Source organism: Saccharomyces paradoxus, chromosome XIII (genome assembly GCF_002079055.1).
Source record: "Saccharomyces paradoxus chromosome XIII, complete sequence".
Taxonomy (NCBI): domain Eukaryota; kingdom Fungi; phylum Ascomycota; class Saccharomycetes; order Saccharomycetales; family Saccharomycetaceae; genus Saccharomyces; species Saccharomyces paradoxus.
Window position 1 is genome coordinate 448053 of NC_047499.1, and position 20646 is coordinate 468698.

Sequence of the window (20646 nt, forward strand, 5' to 3'; positions counted from 1 at the left end):
CTGAAATTAAATAAAGATCCAATTTAACAGGTCGTTGCTTTAAATTTTGTTTGTTAGCGAGAGTTAGAAATAAAAAGAGAAAAGGATAATCAAATATCCTACATTAAAAAAAGTATAGAACTTCAACTGTACTTTATAAGAATTACCGTTGCTATATATTCTATATTACTTATTGAATGGCTTGGTATTTCAATTCTTCTTTACAAAGTAATTGATAAGCATTCCATTTTTTACCAGGAGCCAGGGTAATAAAATCATGAACATGACCAGGTTCAATACATATCATTTGTTGGTAACCAGTTTTTGGTTCGAAATCAGCCATCCCCTGAGACTTCTCAATCCATGGATTCCAAACAACAGTATCTGGCAGGTTGTATCTCTTTAAAGTATGAATTTGAACGCCCTTGTCAACGATTTGAATGGCACGTTCGGCGCTGACATTTTGATAAATTACATCAGTTTCTTGATTGAAAGTCACCACTGGGTGCTTATCAACATAAGATTCCTTCAATAATTGGTCGTAAAGTTTCATACCAGCTAAATTAGAGACCATTGTTCCTTCAATATCCTCGATGCGGAAATATGTATGAAACAACCAATTGAATTTCAATTCCTTGGAACTAGATGTGTTTTCTACTTCTATGGCTGTTTTCAAATGATCGGAGCCCAACTCGATAGTTAAAATCAAAAGAAAATCCATTGGCCACAACTTAGTCAATTCTGGGTTAGCGATTTCTGGTTTCAAACCAAACTGCACGGTCGGTGGATTTTCCTTAGTTTGGCCTAAAAACTCCCAAGTAGAATTTCTTGCAAGACCATGTTGGGGTAACTTACTCAAATATTCATCAGTGCTATTCTTCCCGAACACAGGAAATACCAAAGGTATACCACCTCTCACAGGTTTACTACCATCCAGTTTAGCAGCTGTAGATAACCACAGCTGTTCTTCTGATTTCAACTTCCAGGAATAAACTGTTGCACCGTACTTTAGGATACGAACGCTAGTTGTGTCATCAGCTGGATGAGTTAAAATAACTTCTTTATCGGTTTCTTTGATAGGCATGGTTCTGTTTTTTAACGTTTCTTGATTCAGCTTTTATTAAAGGCGTGTAATAAATCTCAAACGTTACTTCTTTATTCATGTCAAGGTACTTAATACGTTTTCTTTCGGCGTGAAAAATAAAAGGCGTATTCGGTGACCCCATTTGGGATGCCTTTTTTAAAGAAAGATAGCTTGAATAAAAAAACGTTGTCATCATTGACTATATATATTGGTCGAGGACATCTACAGTCTATTTCTGCTGCTGCAAGAACTGGTGCCATTTAGCGAACAATCGGGAAGTGGTCTGTATCTTAAGAAGAGGATACTTTTCCTGCTGCTATAAATGAATATCAATTCTAAGTTAACAAGTTAACTATATGGTAGGCATTTATGTAGTATTCTCCTTTTTCCATGAAGTATATAGAACGCCATGGTTATGTAAAGTGCATGCAATAAAAGGTTCGTTTATCGTTAACAAAAATCAATCATTCTCGCATTTAAACATTTGTAGATTAGCGTGAACTGTCGGGTGGTCCACCTTACATCAGTTTCCTTGGCTTCAATCCTTCTTTCTTAATTCTGTTATCAGCAATTTAGTTTAGTGTACTTTAAAGTTAACTTTCTCACGTTTTTCGCAGGGAATTAGCCGCCGATAGCTACTCCGGATAATAAGAGCTATATAAATGTGTTGGAACCCATGATAAGACAAAGAAAAACTAATATGTTCACTGCAGTTTAGACTATTTGCTTTTCATTCGCTCCTGGTGTTATTGCGTATAGTCACTGCTTAGGAAATGGCCTACTTAACATATGTCGTTGCATACAGAGAAGAAGAACTGGAAAAAAGGAGGGTTATTTAAGCGACTCAGATAAGTTTATGGTGGTACAAAGGCAAAAGTCTTTAGGACTGTTCTGTTCAATCAAACCGTCTCCTTTGTTAGGGCTACAACAATGCACTAAATTAGGATAGTAACGAGAATACTTCGATTATGTGTTGTATGGGTGTTCAGTGGCAAAATTTAAGAGTTGGATTATTAATGGTCGGTTGATAGAAACGAAATGGCCTAGAGCAGCTCACGAGAAAGAAAGTGCTGAACAAACTTCCCTGCCTGAAGAGAATATTATCTTTTTGTACAGTTTCTATAAGTGTGCATAGTGAGTTTCTCATTAGAGGCTAATAAAGTTCATTTGACGTCCTTATCTATTTTTATTTTTGTTGGTTTCCATATTCAACCTTCTCTCTATCTATTTTGAACCATTAAACATTCCCTTTTTACTTGGCTAACTCCGTCATACCAATTGGTCAACTTTAAGGAGAACGTGGGCGCCTTTCATAATACTAAGATAAGGTTCTTACTAGCTGCATATTTCAATTCAATCTCCTGGGGGTACTTGTTTGTTTTTGCTATATTAACAGTATCATAACAGCGTATAGAAAGCGATCTTAGAGAAACATAACAAGAAAAGGTAAAGAAATGAGAGACTCTAATCATCGATCATTGACGTCGAATAAGCCGATAGTAACAATAACATCTACCGTTTATGACCGAAGAGCATTGGATATCAACTCTAGCATTCCATTAATAAACTCATTAAACTACTTAACATATCTAACCTCAAATTCATCAAAAGTTAGAGAAACGGTGGCCAACGATGGTGCCCTGGAACGATTGGTCTCAATATTGAGAAGTTGTCATTTGAGTTTATTTGAGTTGTTGGATTTGGATTTAGAAGTCTTCAGTGAGCACGAAAACATTAAGAATTTATGGAAAGAAAAAAGACTGGCACTATGTGCTTGGAAATGGACTTTAACGTTCCAGTGTTTAGTATTAACAGGCACTAGAGGAACGGAACAAATTCGGAAAAAAGTGGTAATGTCTGGCGTCTTATCTGTGCTGGTCACAGTATTGGATAACTATTTACTATATCACAGAAATTATGATTTCATCAAAGACCAAACTATGACTTTTGATTTTAAAGGAATAACCACGGAAACAATGTATAAATTCATGAGAAAAGATGAAAATGAAACATATCAACAGTATATAGAGTTCATTACAGGTCAGGATAAATTGAAATTGTCAAATGATAAAGACTTTCTAAACGAACGATTAGTGGCACCATCTATGACAATTCCAACTGATTTTAGCGATATATGGCTCCGGTTTGCAGACCTAGCTAGCAATTTTAGTCCTGATCGCGAAAAACATGACAGTGATATTGATATTGGTAGTGAAACAGAAAGTAAAAATTTTGATGCATATAAGAATTTCTTCTCACAACCGGACGTTAATAGACCTACAATTTCCACTCCACGTGAATTTTTTCTCGGAAGGATTGTCCCAAAACAAGACGACGTTATCTGGTCGCTTCAGTTATTAGCTTTTGTTTCTAAGTATACGTATATGAAATCAACCCTCCAAAATGTTGAGCTGGTTGAATCTCTATCATTTAGAAGTATGGCTACCAAAATTAAACAGAGAATCTCAGAAGAGAACGATTTAGAAGAACAAGAGAGAAACGTAACCGTTAAGTTTTCTTCATTATACCCTTATTTATCAAAAAATTCTGAAAAAAATCTTAGAGACAAGGCACCAGATACTAGTAAGATGGATCCATTTTTTAAAGAATTGGAAGAACTTTCATACAGATGTCAACAAGAACAAAATGAAATATCTAATAATCACTGTCCGGTTCTTAATTTGTTTGAGCGCTATCGGGTACCGAAACCTAGCGACAACAATGCCTATGGTAAGGATAAGGAAAGAATTAATTTGAGAAAGAAAATATCTGATAACTTTGAAAGGTGCTGGAGCTACGAAAAGATGAACAAAGGATTAACAAATAGCGTCTGCAAAAACAAGGTACCATCAAATGTTGTAAACATCTTTCCTTTAGTCGAGAAATATACTGTGAGTACAGAAAATACACATGACATCATATACTGGAGTTCTGTCATTATGAGGAATTCCTGCCGAAAAAATGAAATTTTAGGTGTACGTCAATGTGCCAATTTTTCATGCGGAAAATGGGAAGATTTTCCCAGACAATTTGCAAAATGTCGTCGATGTAAAAGGACAAAGTATTGCTCAAGAAAGTGTCAATTAAAAGCATGGGGCTATCATAGGTATTGGTGTCACGAAGTTGGGTCAAGTCATATGAGATCCACGAATACCACCACAGGCGTCAATACCCCAAATGAGCCGAGTTCCTTAAACACCACTGCTACTACTGCAGCTGATGTTTCGAATTCTACCAGTACTTTCACGCCTAATATATCCACCACCGTACCTGATGAAATAAGCAATACGGATGAAAATAGCATACCTGAGTAAAGTAGATAGGGTGATTTTGATGACTAAGGCTTAACGAGATCATGAAGTATTCATTAACGGAGTTTTTTTTGTTTTCGTTGTTTTTTTTTTTTATTTTTTGTTCCTCATTTTTTTCTTATTTTATTAGCTATACACTTGGCACAGGGAAACTTTTATATACCGGATATAAATAATCAAAAGACTACTAATTTAAAATAATATAATAATAATAATATAATAATAGCATGGAAGAATCAGATTTTTTAAGTGTTCATTTTTTTTCTCTGAGCTTTCTCATTAGGCGCTTTCATCCATTCATTCTTCTCCTGTAACCGAGACGGAAAGAGGAGGGTTTGGAAATTGATATAATGGCATGGATGGTTTCTTTCTTTTAAGTATAGAGGGAACGCCTTCGTAAACCTTTTCAAACAACGAGCGATTCTTCTCATTATATCTTTGAATGGTGGAAAAGAAGGACCATTTGAGAATCATTAAATACATAGCAAAGAAGCTAAAATTCGGCCACAACGTATCGCTAAATTCAATGGTGGCATTTTCATGCACTTGCCATAGCATATAGTCCGACAGCCTTCTATGCCCACTGGTTCTGATCAATAGTTCACATTTATTGGAATAGAAATCCATGTACATTTTATTAGTGAATTTTTTTATATTAATCCTACTTGGTGATTTATTTTCCAAAAGGTCCTGAACTGAATCGCGAATTGTATGCAACATGTCATTTCTCGAAGTATATGGAAAACATATATATAAAGTGAAATCGTCTCCATTCTTTGTTATGTCTTCCACTTTTTCAATTCTTTTCCTCATTTCGGGGGAAAGTAAAGATTGGTCACCTACTATTCTTATTTTAGATCCGTATAAAGGATCCTTATAATCATTGGCTCTTTTGGCAAATTCATCAAGCTTTACTGTAAATAAATTCATTAGCGTATCTACTTCTTCTTTTGGTCTATTGAAATTTTCAATAGAAAACGCATATGCGGAAACACATTTTACGCCCAACCTTTTGCAGATATAGAGCAGTGTTAGTAGTGTTAGACCACCAGCTTCATGACCTTTTTTTACTGGTAGCCTTCGTGCTTTAGCATATCTACGGTTACCATCCATGATGAAGGAGACATGTTCGGGCACTGGTCCTACGCTCAATGCTTTTATCAAAAGATTTTGAACAGTTATATAAAGCCATGAAAACAAGCTTAATGACATAACCCACGCAAATATCTTCTGAAATACACTTCTTACTGCAAAGCAGATCTGTTCTTTGGTTTCTACCAGTAGCCTTCTTAGGGCCACAAGCTGAATGTGAATAATACTGGGTACTTTCATTGTGGTCAACAAAACTATTCCGTATTTAAACGACAGTATGTCCTTTATAAGTTAATAAATTAAATAAGTGCCCCAAATTGTAATCCAGTCTCCATCTATTTTGAAGTTCCTTAAATAATAGAAAATATATAGCTTTAGCCGCCGAGGTCCACTCAATATGGAGTAGTTACCCTTAACAGGCTCCCCTCTCCGCTTTATCCTTTCAGAGATTTGCAACAGCATATCGGCAACAAATGATAGGTTCATTGTTAGCGTTCATTAATTATTAGATTAAAATTTATATAAGTGTATCGTGTTTTTACTTTATGTACGAAAATTGATATGCATTTTAAGGTGTCATTCAAGGAGAAAAAATTTAATTCGTCAGCGTTATCTGAAGTTGTTAACTACTGTGCCGCAGTCTACGCAGTAATAGTTTCTATCTTGTTGATCATTAGCACCAGAAAACGCTTCAAATCTTGAACCGTTGCAAACATTGCAACGTATAGGCAAGTTCATCGCGCTCGTTGGGGTGGTAGGCCCATGTACGTTAGAGAAAATTGATGACATGCTTTCCCTTGGCGTTTTTGGCTGTGCATTGCTCCCGAGTGTTTTTAATGATGTACTGCTTTTAGGACATATATTAGAGTATCCACGGCATGTTGCATAACTTTTTCCGGTATTATTATAAGTTGTTGTTGTCGTCGGTGGACCAGCTAGGTTCGATTTACCTCTCGAATTGAAGCTTCGACCCAATGAATGCAAAGAATCAGAGCTGTTGAATCTTCTCCGAACCTCTCTATTGTATTCTTGTAGTTTGAGTAACACGCGCTTTCTTATAACAGATGGCATGTCTGCTCTGAATACACGAATAGTCCCTATGTTATCAGTACTGATCAATATCGTTCCAATTGCGTCAACAACATCTGGAACGGCGCTAGTGGCAGAAGCATTAGAAATTGAGCCTGGCTTAGAATTGTAGCCTAAAGACGACTCTACATCTGACATTATACCATCGTCATTACTCCGACTCAAAACATCGAAACTATCCGAAGTCTGAAAAAATTCTAGAGATAACTCGCAGATAACGTCGTTAGACAAGGATAATGTTTTTGAGGTTTCCGGGGGTGCAATGCTAACACAAGTAACTGGGGCATTGTGGGCATGAAAAGAAATGTAATCTGTATTTTTGATATAATGATCGTTGCTATGATGAGGCAAGGGAAGTAGATTACTAAGCTTCAAGTGATGATGTGGTTTTTCTTCGGTATTCTGACTGGACGACCTACTCATGGATTTACTAAATATGCTTCTCAAACTTCCAGACCGAGCCAATCCCTTTGGTTTCCTTTTGGTTTCGTCTCGGCCATTCTCTCTATCTGAAGACTTCAACCTCCAGCCGTAAACCCAGTGGTCATCACTACTATTTACAACAATTGGTTGACCATGCCAGATGGATAGCTGTGCCTTGTGTTGAGAAGATCCGCTGTGGAAGCCCTTTAGGACTTCTAGAAGCTTTCTCTGTTCTAAGTCAAAAATTCTTATCCTAGAATCATTTGACGTAACAACTAAGCGGAGCGAATTATCCAATTGAGATCTAAAAGCTTGTAAACCCGTTACACGTGGACCATGACGAATTTTTGAGTCAGTTTCCGTGACCATGACGTGAGCGTTTTGTTCTTGCGTTTGTCTGTCAGTAACGTGAAACGAAGAAACTGGAGTAAGACCTCTAGTCATCAAAATATGAACGTATCCGTTAAATGTTCCTATTATTGTGTATTTTCCTTCCTCAGGAGATAATGTGACAGATGTGATTAAATCTTGACAATCGTACTCGAAGCTGACTTCATCATCCAAGATGGACCATAACCTACATTTGTGATCCAGACAGCCGCTAATAAAAAATCTATCGTCTGTGGGGTGAAATTCAACACAAGTGACAAAGTCAGGATGTATAAATGTCTTCAGTGAGTTTTTCCTATCTGGATGCCATAGTTTTACCGTCTTATCCATCGATGCTGATAGAATAAAATTATTTTTAGACCAGTTTATATCCAGGACATCTTGCACATGTTCTTTATAGAGACGCAAAGGCGTTGGATGGAATACAGGTGCATACAAATTCAATAATTTTTCTTTCTCTTCATATTTCTCTGTAGCAGCATCCAAAAATTGTTTTTCTTTCGGATTGTTCAATGAATTAACCTGCTGTTTAATGCGCATCGACTTAGCTCGAGCCTCTTTATTTGATTCCGCACTAGAGTCCAATTCGGCTCTTTCAACCGGAGAACCAATAACCTTCCATATTCTTATTTTGCCATCTTTGCTACCAGTGGCCATAAACTTTCCATCGCGGCTAAACTTTGTACTCCATATCGCTTTAGATGTTGGTTCAGATGATTTGGAGGTAGAGGTAATCGTTTCACCTTCGTAGGCGGTTAGTTCTTGCGCAAGAAATAATCTTCTGAACTGCTTTAGGTTTTTCCGCCTTTTTAACATTTTAATATACTTTGGCTCCCTCAAATAGTTTTCAAATTGCTCAGTATCAATGGAATTGAAAGGATAAAACTCATTAACCCTAAGACTGGAAGTTAAAGTATTGCCTCTTTGTAAATGTTCTTTTAGTCTCATGAATGAATCGGTAGCATTGCCATTATTACTACTATGGTTGATTTTGCCATTGGTATTGTTCGTTTTTGTCATTCTAAACTTTAATGGCTCGATATCTGCAGAATATTCAAGATTCAATTTGCTTTTGCTTTCACTGGAACTAGACTCGCCGTCGAAGCTCTCTTGATGCGACCGACTCTCCTCTTCAGATCCAGTGGTATTGGAGGAATTACTGAATTCAGAGTGTATCTTGCTTATACTTGTTTTATCCTCCGCCATATTTGTCATATTTCTTATTCCGGTACTATACTAGACGCCTCTGCCGTATACACTATCCCAAGGACTCAGCAGCTGCTTTCTGTTCTTTTTTTTGAATTATCTTTGTTCCTCTTTTCCTCCTCTGTTTAGCTAATTGGAGAGAACTGTAAACTTGTATCTATACGGTCCAGTTGTGACTTGTACGAACGCGTATTGTATCCAGGAAGAAATAATGATGTAACTCGCTTACGAAGCTTAAGAAAAGGGCAAAAAAATGTGTCCCCCTAACTGCGAAAGTGAGAGAAAAAAAAAGAAAATGGGTTGAATTTACACAGTTTTGAGTATGATTAACTTCTACGACAGAAACTGGAGAATAGCAAGGAGGATATACTGGGCATCACCCAGATCTTCCTTTCGCGGCTCACATATCTATTTATATATAGTCTATACGTAAATAAAAATGTATATATATTGTAAATTTTAGCCATTAAGCTTTTTCTTTTTTTTTTCCACGCCTTCACCCTGTGAGGCGAATGAGGTTAACTTTTCCCTTTTACGGGACTAGGTAAGGCTCCCCATGGCTGAGCCCGCGCAAGGAATTCCAGGATCATCCGCGGAAGAAATGAGCTGCTCCCGGCCCAGACTAGGCAAGCAAAGTGCAACAGACAGAAAAGCGAATCTTTCCTTCTAGGCAATGCAAGGGTCCTTTGCCGTTTGGCGAAATTCCGGTAAGCTCGACTTGCGCCCCGCGGGCTGCGCTTTGATACCCGCGGGTATAAGCGTCCGTCCTTCGGGCGGCGGCAGGTCGGCCTTTGATCTCAATTCCGTAGACGAGAACTTTGACGATGCTGTAAAAGAAAAAGAACAAGCAACATTATAAATCGTGTGAAAGTTGTAAAAAGAAGTGGGTCTCCGCGGTCACTCTGCTTATCTGCAGTCCCTCTTGTCCCGGCTGATCACAATAGCGACGGGATGCGTGTCGCAGTCTAGTTAAACTAGTCTTTTTGAAAATAGTGAGCTCTTGCGGCTATACCTGTGGAATTCGCCCGGCTCGGCTCGGCTTGCTTCGGCTAACTAAGGCTTCTCCCCTGCGAAAGGGAGTCACCCAACTGTTCGTCACCAATATACGTCCAGCCACCAAATTGCTTTTGAATACTTGCGCTTAAGTACTCGTCCACTACACTGTCGATTGGCTTTTCCTTAGTGAACTCTTGGTCAAAATTTGCAGTATCTACTTCGCTCTTAACAAGTGGCTTATAAGGCGGAATGTAGCCCTTCAGAAGTAGCTTTTTCCATGAGATATCTTTGAAGAAGGGATGGTTACGGATTTCATCTGTGCCGTTAACGCCGAGTCTTCTATTTGGGTCTCTGCTTAAGAGACCGATTAATAAATCTTTAGCCGCAGGATCAAATCCATCAGGAAATAGTAATGGCTGCTGCAGAATTTTCTTGTACATCACAGGGACGTTTTCATCATAGTATGGCGGTAACCCTGTCATCATCTCATATAATAAAATACCTAATGTCCACCAGTCAACGGTTTTAGTATAGCCCTGCCCCAACAAGATTTCTGGTGCCAAATATTCGGGAGTACCACAGAAAGTATCTGTTTTATCGTTATCTTTCATATTCAGCTTGCAAAGTCCAAAATCGCACAGTGCAATATGTCCTTGGTAATCCAATAGAATGTTCTCCGGCTTCAGGTCACGATAAATGACGTCAAGCTTGTGTAATGAATCGAGAGCACACAACAGTTCTGCAATATAAAACCGGGACCGTGCTAGACTGAATCGTCCTTCGTGTTGTAAGTGGTAGAAGAGTTCACCGCCATTGATAAAAGCCAGTACTAGGTACAACTTCTCCGGAGATTGAAAAGAGAACTTCAGTGGAACAATAAACGGGCAGTCGACTCTTGCTAGGACTGTCCTCTCCGCTAAAGTATGCGTCACTTCACTTTTCGACACGATATATGCCTTTCTCAACGCTTTCAAAGCGTAGATCTTTTGTGTATCCTTTTTCCTTACTTGCATCACTTTGCCGAACGAACCCCTTCCGATAACCTTCAACAGATCAAAGTCGTCAATGGAGAGAGGTTTGTTTTTAGAAGGTTTGTAGTCCACAGTTATATTCAATTTACCATATCCTCTCTCTAAAGAAATCCAATGGTGATTGTATAGTCTTATTTGGGCTGCAGAATCGATTTTCAAATTTAATGGTAAATGGAAGGAGTCCAAATGGATATCCCGATTTGTATTAATTTTTTTCAAAATCTCTTTTAGTGCTTCATCTTGTTCCCCGATCTCCTGTTGCCAGTTTTTAGAGGGTAAAAGTAAAGATGGAATTCTTGCAAAAACATCGATTTTTAAAAAATTCAATTTTCTTGTTACATCAAATGTCGATATTTTATTAAATATTGGTTGCTCCATCGTCCCCATATCAGGGCTAATAGTAGTAATGGAGTTATCAAATTCGATCGTAAAATAAAGCAACGGGCTTGAATTTGCTGATCCAGGTAATAATATAGTTGAGGGAATGAATTTGGTAGCAAAAGCTCTATCTACCAAACCTTCCTCTGCTGAATCTTGGTCTACTCTCTTGTAACGTGGCAACTGTTGCATTATGGTTGCAATTTCCGAGGCTTTATCGGGCGATGAGCTAAGGACACCAGAACTTAGTAGTTTTTGCAAAATAGTAGCATTAGAGGTGATTGGGAAGGGAAGAGTAAAGTCTTTACCAGAATACACTTTTACCGTCATCAATCCGGATTCTGAGCTCTGTATCTTCGCCTCTGTAGACGATTGACTACCTTTCCTTTCGAAAGCGTCAGAATTGTCATTTTCCCCTCCCGATGGGTTCTTGAAGGATGCATCATTACGTAATTTTGGAGAACTTAAAGAAGTGGGCAGAGTTTCATTTGTGTTGATCTTTCTTATATGGTGTTCGCGTTCATCGTTGTGGTTCTTTGGGCTACCGTCGTGATGCTTTTCTCCATGGTGGAAATGAAAGAGACCATTACCCCACGATTTTTCATTTTCGTCTTCACTATTTCCATCATCCTCTTTGGATTTCCCCAATTTGAACTTAGATATTCGCCACGAATGCATGTTATTATATGTATATTTATATATGTGATGATTTAACCTGCAGAAGTGCCTCTGGTTTTAGGCCACGTTGGCGGAACTTTATCATTTCATTTATAAATCTAAGGATGACTACCATTTTACAGATTTCTCGAGGGAAATATAATAAAAAACTCGGGGTAGGTAATCTGAATTCGGGGATACGCTAAATTGGGAAATTTTTCGTAAAATAGATATAATTAGAAACAACGAACATGAAGAATATATTGAGATAACCTAAGGCATTCTACTCCTTGAGAAAAAAGAACTCAAAAACCTATGCAATTGTTTGCTAAAATGTTGAAGTATGGATCTATTAAGTATATAAAAGTATGTGTTCAAAAAATCGAAATTTTCTTTTTCCTTTACCGTTAATATTCATTAAAAAAGGTGGAAGTCATCAAGCCATTAGTGAATGTTCGCTTTAAGTACGAACAGTTGGTTCCTCAGTTCCTAAAACCTGCTTGAAATTCAAAAACTTGATGACCGAGTTTATAATTGGCTTCAAGTATTCTTCAGCAGTCTTATGGTATTGGGATTTATCGTCACAATACTTTTCAATGTACAATCTAATGGTAGCGCCTGAAGAACCTGTACCGGACAACCTTAAGACGAATCTTGCACCATTAGATAGCTTGACGTATAAACCTTGATGGTCAGAAACAGAACCGTCCAAATCAGTGTATGAAAAATCCCCACAGTCAGTGACTTTGAGAGATTCATCGGCTGGGAAGGCAGAATTGATCACACCGGATTTGGTAACATAAGCTCTCAATTGGTCGACAATCTTGTTAGCTTTTCCTGTTTCAACTTTCTCAAAATCATAACGAGTGAAGAAAGTACGGCCATACTTGGCCCAGAATTCGTTCTGTATCGTCTTGATAGAAGCTTCGTTCTCTGGATGATGCTTGTTGTAAATGGCCAAAATGTTCAACCATGCCATGATGGCCCAAACACCGTCCTTTTCTCTTACGTGGTTAGAACCAGTACCAAATGATTCTTCACCACAGATAGATAATTTCTTAGCGTCGAACAAGGCACAGAAAAATTTCCAGCCCGTTGGAACTTCGTAACAATTTAGACCGTGGGCCTTGGCAACACGGTCAATGGCTCCTGACGTAGGGAATGAACGGGCCAAACCATATATACCTTGCTTGGCAAAATATGGAATTTCAGCAGCGTATTCAGCGATAATTGCGACGGAGTCACCTGGAGAGACGAAAGATGGGCCATAACCGTAAATCATATTTCTATCACCGTCACCATCAGAAGCAGCACCAAACTCAATCTTTTCGCGATCTACTCTTTTAACTAATGAACTGGCATACGTTAGGTTTGGATCTGGATGCATACCACCAAAATCTGGAGAAGGATGCCAGTTTTGTAGAACCTCATCCGCTGGTAAACCGAATTCGTCAACGAAAATAGCCTTACCGTATGGTCCAGTCACACCGTTCATACTATCAAACAATAACTTCCAATTCTTAGTAGAGCGTTGATTATCAATAAATTTTTTGATTAAGTTGAAATCGAAAATTTTCTTCAAGAAATCAACATAATCTTTTGTAATATCAATAATGTCAACCAGTAATGGACCGTACTTCTTGTTCTTACCTATCGTACCCAAGTCTAGTTCTGGGAAGTCTTTGATAATCTTATAACTGGTTAGCTTTTTGGAAATGTCCCAAATAGCATTTGTGACGGACTCAGGAGCAGGACCCCCATTGGATAAATTGTACTTAATACCCATGTCATTTTCTGGACCACCTGGATTATGTGAGGCAGTTAAGATAATACCACCAGTACACTTCTCCTCATACGTTCTCATGATGTGGGAAGCGGCTGGTGTAGACAGAAGACCATGTTGGCCAATGACCAATTTTTTAATACCGTTGGCAGCGCCGATAGCAGCAATCTTATGAAGAATGACATCGTTGTAGTAACGCCCATCACCACCGACAACAAGAGTGGCACCTTTAGAACCCTCTGGAATAGCTTCCATGATCGACTGAATGAAATTTTCCGTGTAGTTAGGTTGGTCTTTGAAGACCTTTGTCTTCTTACGCAAACCAGAGGTACCGGGCTTCTGATCTTCATATGGTTTAGTGGGAACCGTTTCGATTTGAAATGACATGTTCTATTAACTTTTGTTACTTTTTTTTTTACTGAGAAAGATTGGTTTGATCTTCTTTTACTATCCTATTGAATAAGTAGTGTTAAGAAAGGACAAAGAATACAATCCTCGAAAATAAAACAATCTTAGCGGTACCTTTTTATATTTCGCACATTGTTCGGACGGCAGTCATCCAGATCCTGAAAGAATCAACTATTTTTTACACTTTCTAACCCCTGTCTGTTCCTGGAACTGCACATAATAAAAGTATAACGTCCCCCTTCACGTAAGTTCCCCACGAAAAGTAGCGCGCGACACCACCCCTTTTCGTGAGCCCCGCGCTTCTCTTCACTGAGCCTAAGTTCGGCCTCTCCCCCTAGAAAGTACAACCTGGCCCTGTCGCCCTTAGCTCTTAAGCTCAGGGGCGACAGCGTGTGTTGAGATTAAAGAATTGCTCGACCTCAACGGATGATACTATGTCTTTGGTACGTACAGGGAACGTCACCTGCCCACGTTTTACTGTTGTTGCACTTATTCGGAACGGCGACAGGGGGGAAGATGTAAAGGAGCAGAAGCGACCTGCATGGCTAACAATAATGGTACAAGGAAACAATGCCATCAGTTATATGACAATTATGTATCCGCTATTATTTATTCTTTTTCTTTTCCCGTGGCGATGTGAACACATATCAAAGGATTTTAGGCGCTCTTAAGCTCTACTCATGTTTCGGCCCCTTACTGTGTTGTTCGCCGCGCCTTAATAGGGTTTCTAAGTCTGGGATTTTTTCTCTCTCGAGCTCAGTTCTTAGTTCAGAGGCGAGTTTTAATTTGTCTACTTTCTTGATTTGAAGAAGTTCAACCAGTTTTGCGCTATCAAATCTCTTGTGCATATAAGGACTTATTTTGTTCTTCAATGAATCTGGAAGCTCTGGGATTTCAAATTCCTTGGAATCGTTAATCATCAACTGGTGAATCCATTCCAATAGTACCTGTTGTTGCCTGTAGATAAAAACCGTAGGTATCCTAAGAGGATCCCTTTTGTTTGCCTCTTGTTCTTTATTTAAAGAGGGAAGTGGGAGAGTGGTGTCTGTCGTTACTTCACCTATGGGTTGATAGTAGTTGCCTAATGGAATCTCTGGTAGCTCATCTGTATCCATTGAATCTACAAATTGTTCCATAAGGTCATCGATTTGATGCCCGTCTGTTTCCTTTTTTAGCGGCGCTCCGGATGTAGTTGTTCTATTCAAAAGTTTTGGGAAATCGGTTACCCTTTCGTCTTCCGCAAATGGTAATCTACACAAGGTAAGGCTCTTAACAAATTTCTTCTCGGAATTAATGTTACTGTGCCCAATTAGAACGGGACACAATGCGCACATATTCACTTCACTGTCTTTCTTGCTCACGTATCTTGCAACGGCAATTTTCCTATTCTCTAGCATAACGTCCACTAGGGCACTGAAGGCCATGGAGTCAGATAGACAACCAAGTCTTGTATCTGCGGTAATGAAGGAAGATTCCGACGTCAAAAAGTACCTTGGAAGAGCTTCTCTATCCAAAAATCCTCTTAAATCCAACCCGGGAAAGGATTCATATACAGTTTGGTCGACTAGAATGGACGGTAGCACAACGTAATCTGCACCATAACGGTATGCCTTCGTTACAGAGTCCTTGGAGATGGTCACAGGAATATAAGAGGACTCGGACTTGTCGTCTTCATTGACATTTTTCTTATTTCCTTCGTTGTGAATTTCATATTCGATTATAGATTTGACTCCTACATACCTTTCTTTCTTCTGGGAATCTTCAACCTCAACAACGGTTTTCCTATTTAAGCCTGAAACTGCTTTCGTAGCAGGAAATGCCTCTACTTTGATGCATAAGCAATTTTCATCTTGCACGCTACCGCTAGGATTTGACGTTTGCGTTGATAATATATCTGCTCCAAATCTAAGCTCGCCTGAGAATACTCTTATTGGCTTAACGACAGATGTTGCTGGGGAAGTGATTTCAACAAGAAGTTCATTTATATTGTAGACTCTTGAATTCGGTATCGCTTCGACTAACTTCAACCAGTTCGATTTTTTTCTTTCATCTCTCGTATTTTCGCCGCAATCAACCAAAATGATTCTTGTTTTTAATTCTTCCGTTAGCACATCTATTTCTTCATCAGTAATATCCAGTTCATCTAGATTATCTGTAAACACAACAATTTGTTTTAGAATTTTTCTTGCTTGAAATTGTTGTTTAATGTCTAATGAGGCAACCAACAGGCATTGAATCATTGATTGCAAGCCTTCAACTGGACTATCATGACTGTGCTGATCACAATATTGTTTCAGGTGTTTTATAAACCCAATGGTGGCCGTTGTGGTAACAGGAGCCAAAAAGGACTGTATTTGGAACACATTTGGTATTTCCTGGGAATTTTCAGATACAGGACAATTAGCGAGATAACAGCTTATCCAATCTGTTTTCCTACTTTTTTTAGATTTGTTTAATAAAGTGTACTCTAGATACGCCATAGATTTGGAAACATTATCATTTTTCATCATTGATGGTGACACATCCACGATGAAAGTTGTTGACTCGCTTGACATTATTATGATATGAGATATATTGTTTGCACTTACGTCCTGCGCTCTCGTTAATTAGGTTTCACTCTCTTGGTGATGCCCTTTTTTTTATTCATTTTTTGCATGGCAAGGAATGCCTTGACGGACATGTGGCAACCTAGTTGAAAAAATAGTCGAATGTGTCGACACTGTAAAAAGGTACTTCGGCTACTAGACTACAAACATTACCACAAGATCGGAATAGGTTACAATAAGTGTTGTCGGCTCTTGGCAATGGTAAAATGTTTTAGCGCCCTCCAACTCCCAATCTTTGGTTGAAAGTACATTAATCTATTATGAGGACTAAATTTATAGATTAGTTAGGCAAGGCCAGATGTCTTAAGTGTATATATTTTGAATGACAATTATGTACGCAGCAGGTTCATTTGAACTTCAAAAAAGAAGCCCTGTAGGGGGCTCGAACCCCTAACCTTATGATTAAGAGTCATACGCGCTACCGATTGCGCCAACAAGGCTACTTATTGCTATTGGTGTTTTATCTCAGAATAGGATACCTCAGAATTACTAGGTTTACCAACCTAGACATAAAACATGAAACACGTACGAAACAATAGTTCCAAAACAGACAAGATTGAGTATACTAGGCAACCTACTTGCCTCAGATGAACCAAACCAACCAGACGTATAAATACCTGAACAATTAGTTTAGATCCGAGATTCCGCGCTTCCACCCTTTAGTTAGATTCAGATCTTATATAGATTATATAGGATAAGTAACATTCTGTGAATCACGTTAATAATAAGTCTGACAACAAGTTACTCTCCTAAGCGACTTTAGGATTGTCAAGACATCCGGTATTACTCGAGCCCGTAGTACAACAATTGGTTGTCACGTAGCGAACTTGATTATCTAAGTGTTAAACGAACTTCAGATCTAAACTTAAACTACTTCTATTTCTATATATATCTCATCTTGGATTGTAGTTTCCTAGAGTGCTAGTATTTATATATGTTGATTTAATACTGTTTGAGACAGACAATGTGTCTTCGGTCGTTTCAGATGTAATTGGCGATTACCCTTTTAAGTAATCGCTAGCGTTTCATCTGTGAGAATTTGGTGAATAATTAGATAATTGTTGGGATTCCATTGTTACTAAAGGCTATAATATTAGGTATACAGAATATACTAGAAGTTCTCCTCCAGGATATAGGAATCCACAAAAGGGAATCGATAGTTCTACATAGTGTTATTACCTTATCTTCTTTCCTTTTATATGTTGTCATTCATTATCCTATTACATTATCGATCCTTGCGTTTCAGCTTCCATTAGATTGGACGACTGTTTCTCAATCTTTATGTCGTCCTCTTACACCGCATATGATAATATACTAGAAACATGTACTACTAAATAGATGATATTAGAATTTCATTCCAACGGTGATGGTCATTGTGATCCTATTTGTTGGAATAACAATCAACTATCATCCATTCACTGGTATTGATATTACCGGTATATTATCATATAGGGTGTAGGAAGATGGCATAAATATTGAGAAACGGCCATCGAATGTAGTGGAAGTTGACACACAAAGATTGAATATGTAATAGGATAATGAACGGCAACGTATAAAATGAAAGAAGAAGTAATATCGTTATTATGTAAAATTATTCATGTCCTTTTGTGGACTCTAAGATCCTTTAAAATTTAAACGACCGGGGGACGAGATTTCTCTAATAGTTTCTATACTCATGGAAAATGCAACCGATGGGCATTATAAGCCTTGGCGGTTATGTGGCATGGTTATTAACCAAAAAATGCCCGCCTATCACAAACTGCTGTTCAACAAATACTGTTGTAATGAAGACGGTTCAACTGTACAAAAATGCAGCAAACTGTGATATATAAGGAGTTTTATGTGGCAGCACTAGGTTATTGTCAGCCGAAGTCTCTATGTCGTATTCTGCGCTTTTTACTTTACTTTCTGCTCAGAAGGAAGTATAAGCAAGAGAAAAAATCACCAATGCTTCCCTTTTCAGTATTAATTTCATATTTGTTTACGTTTAAACTAGTCGTTTGCGCGATATCTATAGAGACAGTCAATGATTTTATCAATAGTGCTGCAGACCATGACTATGTGACAGGAGGGATTTTTGAATCGAGCGATGTAAAAGGTTTGTATCTGGGTGGCCATCAGGATAACAGCACGTTTGTATGGACAGACTAATCCACTGACGCTGACGGTAATGTTGTAGCAGAAATTAACGCAGGCTTGAATATTCTGGCTCATTTAGCTAGCGGTAACATTACGGAAGGCATAGAAATTAACGGCCTAGGCAAAAGATAGTCGTGTAAACAAGAATTTTGTAGAAGCGTAGCTGATTGTGAAAAGCATGGTTGCTCATAGTGCTATAAGGGCCTGTTTAGGTTATCACTCACAGGAATTTACTTCTAGTGATAGTAACGCCAAGCCGATCGCAAATGTTACCAGGAACAGCTATTTGGAAAGGTTACCGAAAAATCAAAAAAAATCAAAAGAAAAAAATACTAAATAGACGGAGCATGTACATTAAGAATTATGTACAATAGGATTAGCATTGCCTTTATTTCAAATTATATTATTATTATTATGAAAAAGAGTATTTGAATTAAACATAGAAGCTTTGTTAGTTACAGGTGCTTAAATCTCCTAACGTGCGGCGTGCACTAGATATAATGAACATGATGTCGTTTCCTAAAGAATGTCTGCGACGTCGATTGAAATATAGTCAGTTTCAGGCTAAACACAACCAATTGGAAAAATGGATAAAGCGTTATCATGAAGATATGAATAGGGGACGTGAGACATGTTAATTCTAAAAAGTGATGGCGTCATAGTATATTTATTATGAATGGTTATCAAAGTTTCAATCCTTTGTATTTTCTAGTGTAGCGCCAATTTTGGCAAAACCCATACTTTAGATAATAATCATTCTTACAGATTTTATCCAGATGGCCAATATAAACATTACAGAAAGCCTAGCTAAAGTAAAAAGAATCCAAACATTTTTTGAAAAAGTCATCTGGCACGTTCAATTATTAATACAGAAAGGGTGAAGGGTGTTAGCGCCCTCACTCGATGAGCCTATTAGTCATGATTTACGTATAACCAACACATCATGAGGACGGCGGTGTCACCCCAACGCAAAAGAGTGACTTCCCTGCACTTTTTCAAAACCCATACATCACACTCTGGCTGCCGCAAGGCGGCTATTCTCCATCAGCCGCCTCCCTTAATTGCTAAAGCCTCCACAAAGGCACGACCAAGCAACGTTTTGAGAAAGGACACCAGTAAATTGGTGCTTTCACGGCTGGGTCCTAAGAGACTAAACGTAAAGTATTGGTGACAGAATAGGGAGATAAGAGGGAGTAGGGTGGGGTAATGATATGCGATAAGGCTCTTGCTTGGCTAATCACCCCGTATGGTATGGTGAGCATATAAATAGGAGCCTTCCCTCCTTTTATAACATTGCAAAACTAATTTTCGTAGTCCCTCTTGTGACAAAATAAATAAAAATAAATAATATCAACTGATCGAGATATCAAATATGGGTAGTTTTTGGGACGCATTCGCAGTATACGACAAGAAAAAGCACGCAGATCCAAGTGTGTATGGAGGGAACCATAACAACACAGGAGACAGTAGGACGCAGGTTATGTTTTCAAAAGAATACCGTCAACCTAAGACACATCAGCAGGAGAACTTGCAGAGCATGAGGAGATCTTCTATAGGATCACAAGACAGTTCCGATGTTGAGGACGTTAAGGAAGGGAGATTACCCGCAGAAGTAGAAATACCCAAAAATGTCGACATTTCTAACATGTCTCAAGGTGAATTTCTAAAACTTTACGAAAGTTTGAGGAGGGGGGAACCCGACAATAAAGTAAATAGATGAATCGAAGGGATACTCATGGTGGTTTTTCTTCCGTTGTCTATTTAATCTAACATGATTAAGGTTATATAATATGCTTTTCAGTGTTTGCATTAGTTTTATATGATAGCCTTCATTTGTATATTTCCATACATATATAAATAATAAAGAAATTCTGTAAACAGAACTTTGCCATTAATGTTATAATTACCGTCTTTTAATATCATGGTCTGCCAGTCGTCACGGATGAACGGTGACACATACCTAACCGCCGGTTCCTGCCGGTACCGGCTTGAATTCCGCTGTTGATCTCGGCGCGGAAAAATCAGCGCCCCACGCCAAAAGGTTCGTATTTTTTCTTTTTTTCTTTTCGAATCT

The 20646-nt window shown here is 38.3% G+C and overlaps 8 protein-coding genes and 1 non-coding gene across 9 annotated transcripts; 2 read left to right on the forward strand and 7 right to left on the reverse strand.

Moving 5' to 3' along the window:
- Nucleotides 1–169: 169 nt before the first annotated feature.
- On the reverse strand, nucleotides 170–1063 carry SPAR_M02160 (glucose-6-phosphate 1-epimerase; the record flags this gene model as incomplete). Its single annotated transcript, XM_033912512.1, has 1 exon — nucleotides 170–1063. The coding sequence occupies one exon, from the start codon at nucleotides 1061–1063 to the stop codon at nucleotides 170–172; it is 894 nt and encodes a 297-aa protein (XP_033768403.1).
- Nucleotides 1064–2517: 1454 nt separating this feature from the next.
- MUB1 (MYND-type zinc finger protein MUB1) lies at nucleotides 2518–4377 on the forward strand (the record flags this gene model as incomplete). The annotated part of the gene is made up of 1 exon (XM_033912513.1): nucleotides 2518–4377. The coding sequence occupies one exon, from the start codon at nucleotides 2518–2520 to the stop codon at nucleotides 4375–4377; it is 1860 nt and encodes a 619-aa protein (XP_033768404.1).
- A 294-nt stretch (nucleotides 4378–4671) lies between these two features.
- Nucleotides 4672–5706, reverse strand: SRT1 (ditrans,polycis-polyprenyl diphosphate synthase; the record flags this gene model as incomplete). Its single annotated transcript, XM_033912514.1, has 1 exon — nucleotides 4672–5706. One exon carries the CDS (start codon nucleotides 5704–5706, stop codon nucleotides 4672–4674), a length of 1035 nt encoding a protein of 344 aa, XP_033768405.1.
- A 369-nt stretch (nucleotides 5707–6075) lies between these two features.
- Nucleotides 6076–8583, reverse strand: LAF1 (Laf1p; the record flags this gene model as incomplete). The annotated part of the gene is made up of 1 exon (XM_033912515.1): nucleotides 6076–8583. One exon carries the CDS (start codon nucleotides 8581–8583, stop codon nucleotides 6076–6078), a length of 2508 nt encoding a protein of 835 aa, XP_033768406.1.
- Nucleotides 8584–9623: 1040 nt separating this feature from the next.
- Nucleotides 9624–11657, reverse strand: YPK2 (putative protein kinase YPK2; the record flags this gene model as incomplete). The annotated part of the gene is made up of 1 exon (XM_033912516.1): nucleotides 9624–11657. The coding sequence occupies one exon, from the start codon at nucleotides 11655–11657 to the stop codon at nucleotides 9624–9626; it is 2034 nt and encodes a 677-aa protein (XP_033768407.1).
- A 439-nt stretch (nucleotides 11658–12096) lies between these two features.
- PGM2 (phosphoglucomutase PGM2) lies at nucleotides 12097–13806 on the reverse strand (the record flags this gene model as incomplete). Its single annotated transcript, XM_033912517.1, has 1 exon — nucleotides 12097–13806. One exon carries the CDS (start codon nucleotides 13804–13806, stop codon nucleotides 12097–12099), a length of 1710 nt encoding a protein of 569 aa, XP_033768408.1.
- A 695-nt stretch (nucleotides 13807–14501) lies between these two features.
- On the reverse strand, nucleotides 14502–16382 carry YKU80 (ATP-dependent DNA helicase YKU80; the record flags this gene model as incomplete). The annotated part of the gene is made up of 1 exon (XM_033912518.1): nucleotides 14502–16382. One exon carries the CDS (start codon nucleotides 16380–16382, stop codon nucleotides 14502–14504), a length of 1881 nt encoding a protein of 626 aa, XP_033768409.1.
- A 418-nt stretch (nucleotides 16383–16800) lies between these two features.
- On the reverse strand, nucleotides 16801–16873 carry SPAR_Mtrna14K. The gene has a single exon. It is a non-coding gene; the product is annotated as a tRNA-Lys (tRNA).
- A 3071-nt stretch (nucleotides 16874–19944) lies between these two features.
- Nucleotides 19945–20292, forward strand: SPG4 (Spg4p; the record flags this gene model as incomplete). Its single annotated transcript, XM_033912519.1, has 1 exon — nucleotides 19945–20292. One exon carries the CDS (start codon nucleotides 19945–19947, stop codon nucleotides 20290–20292), a length of 348 nt encoding a protein of 115 aa, XP_033768410.1.
- Nucleotides 20293–20646: the final 354 nt, after the last annotated feature.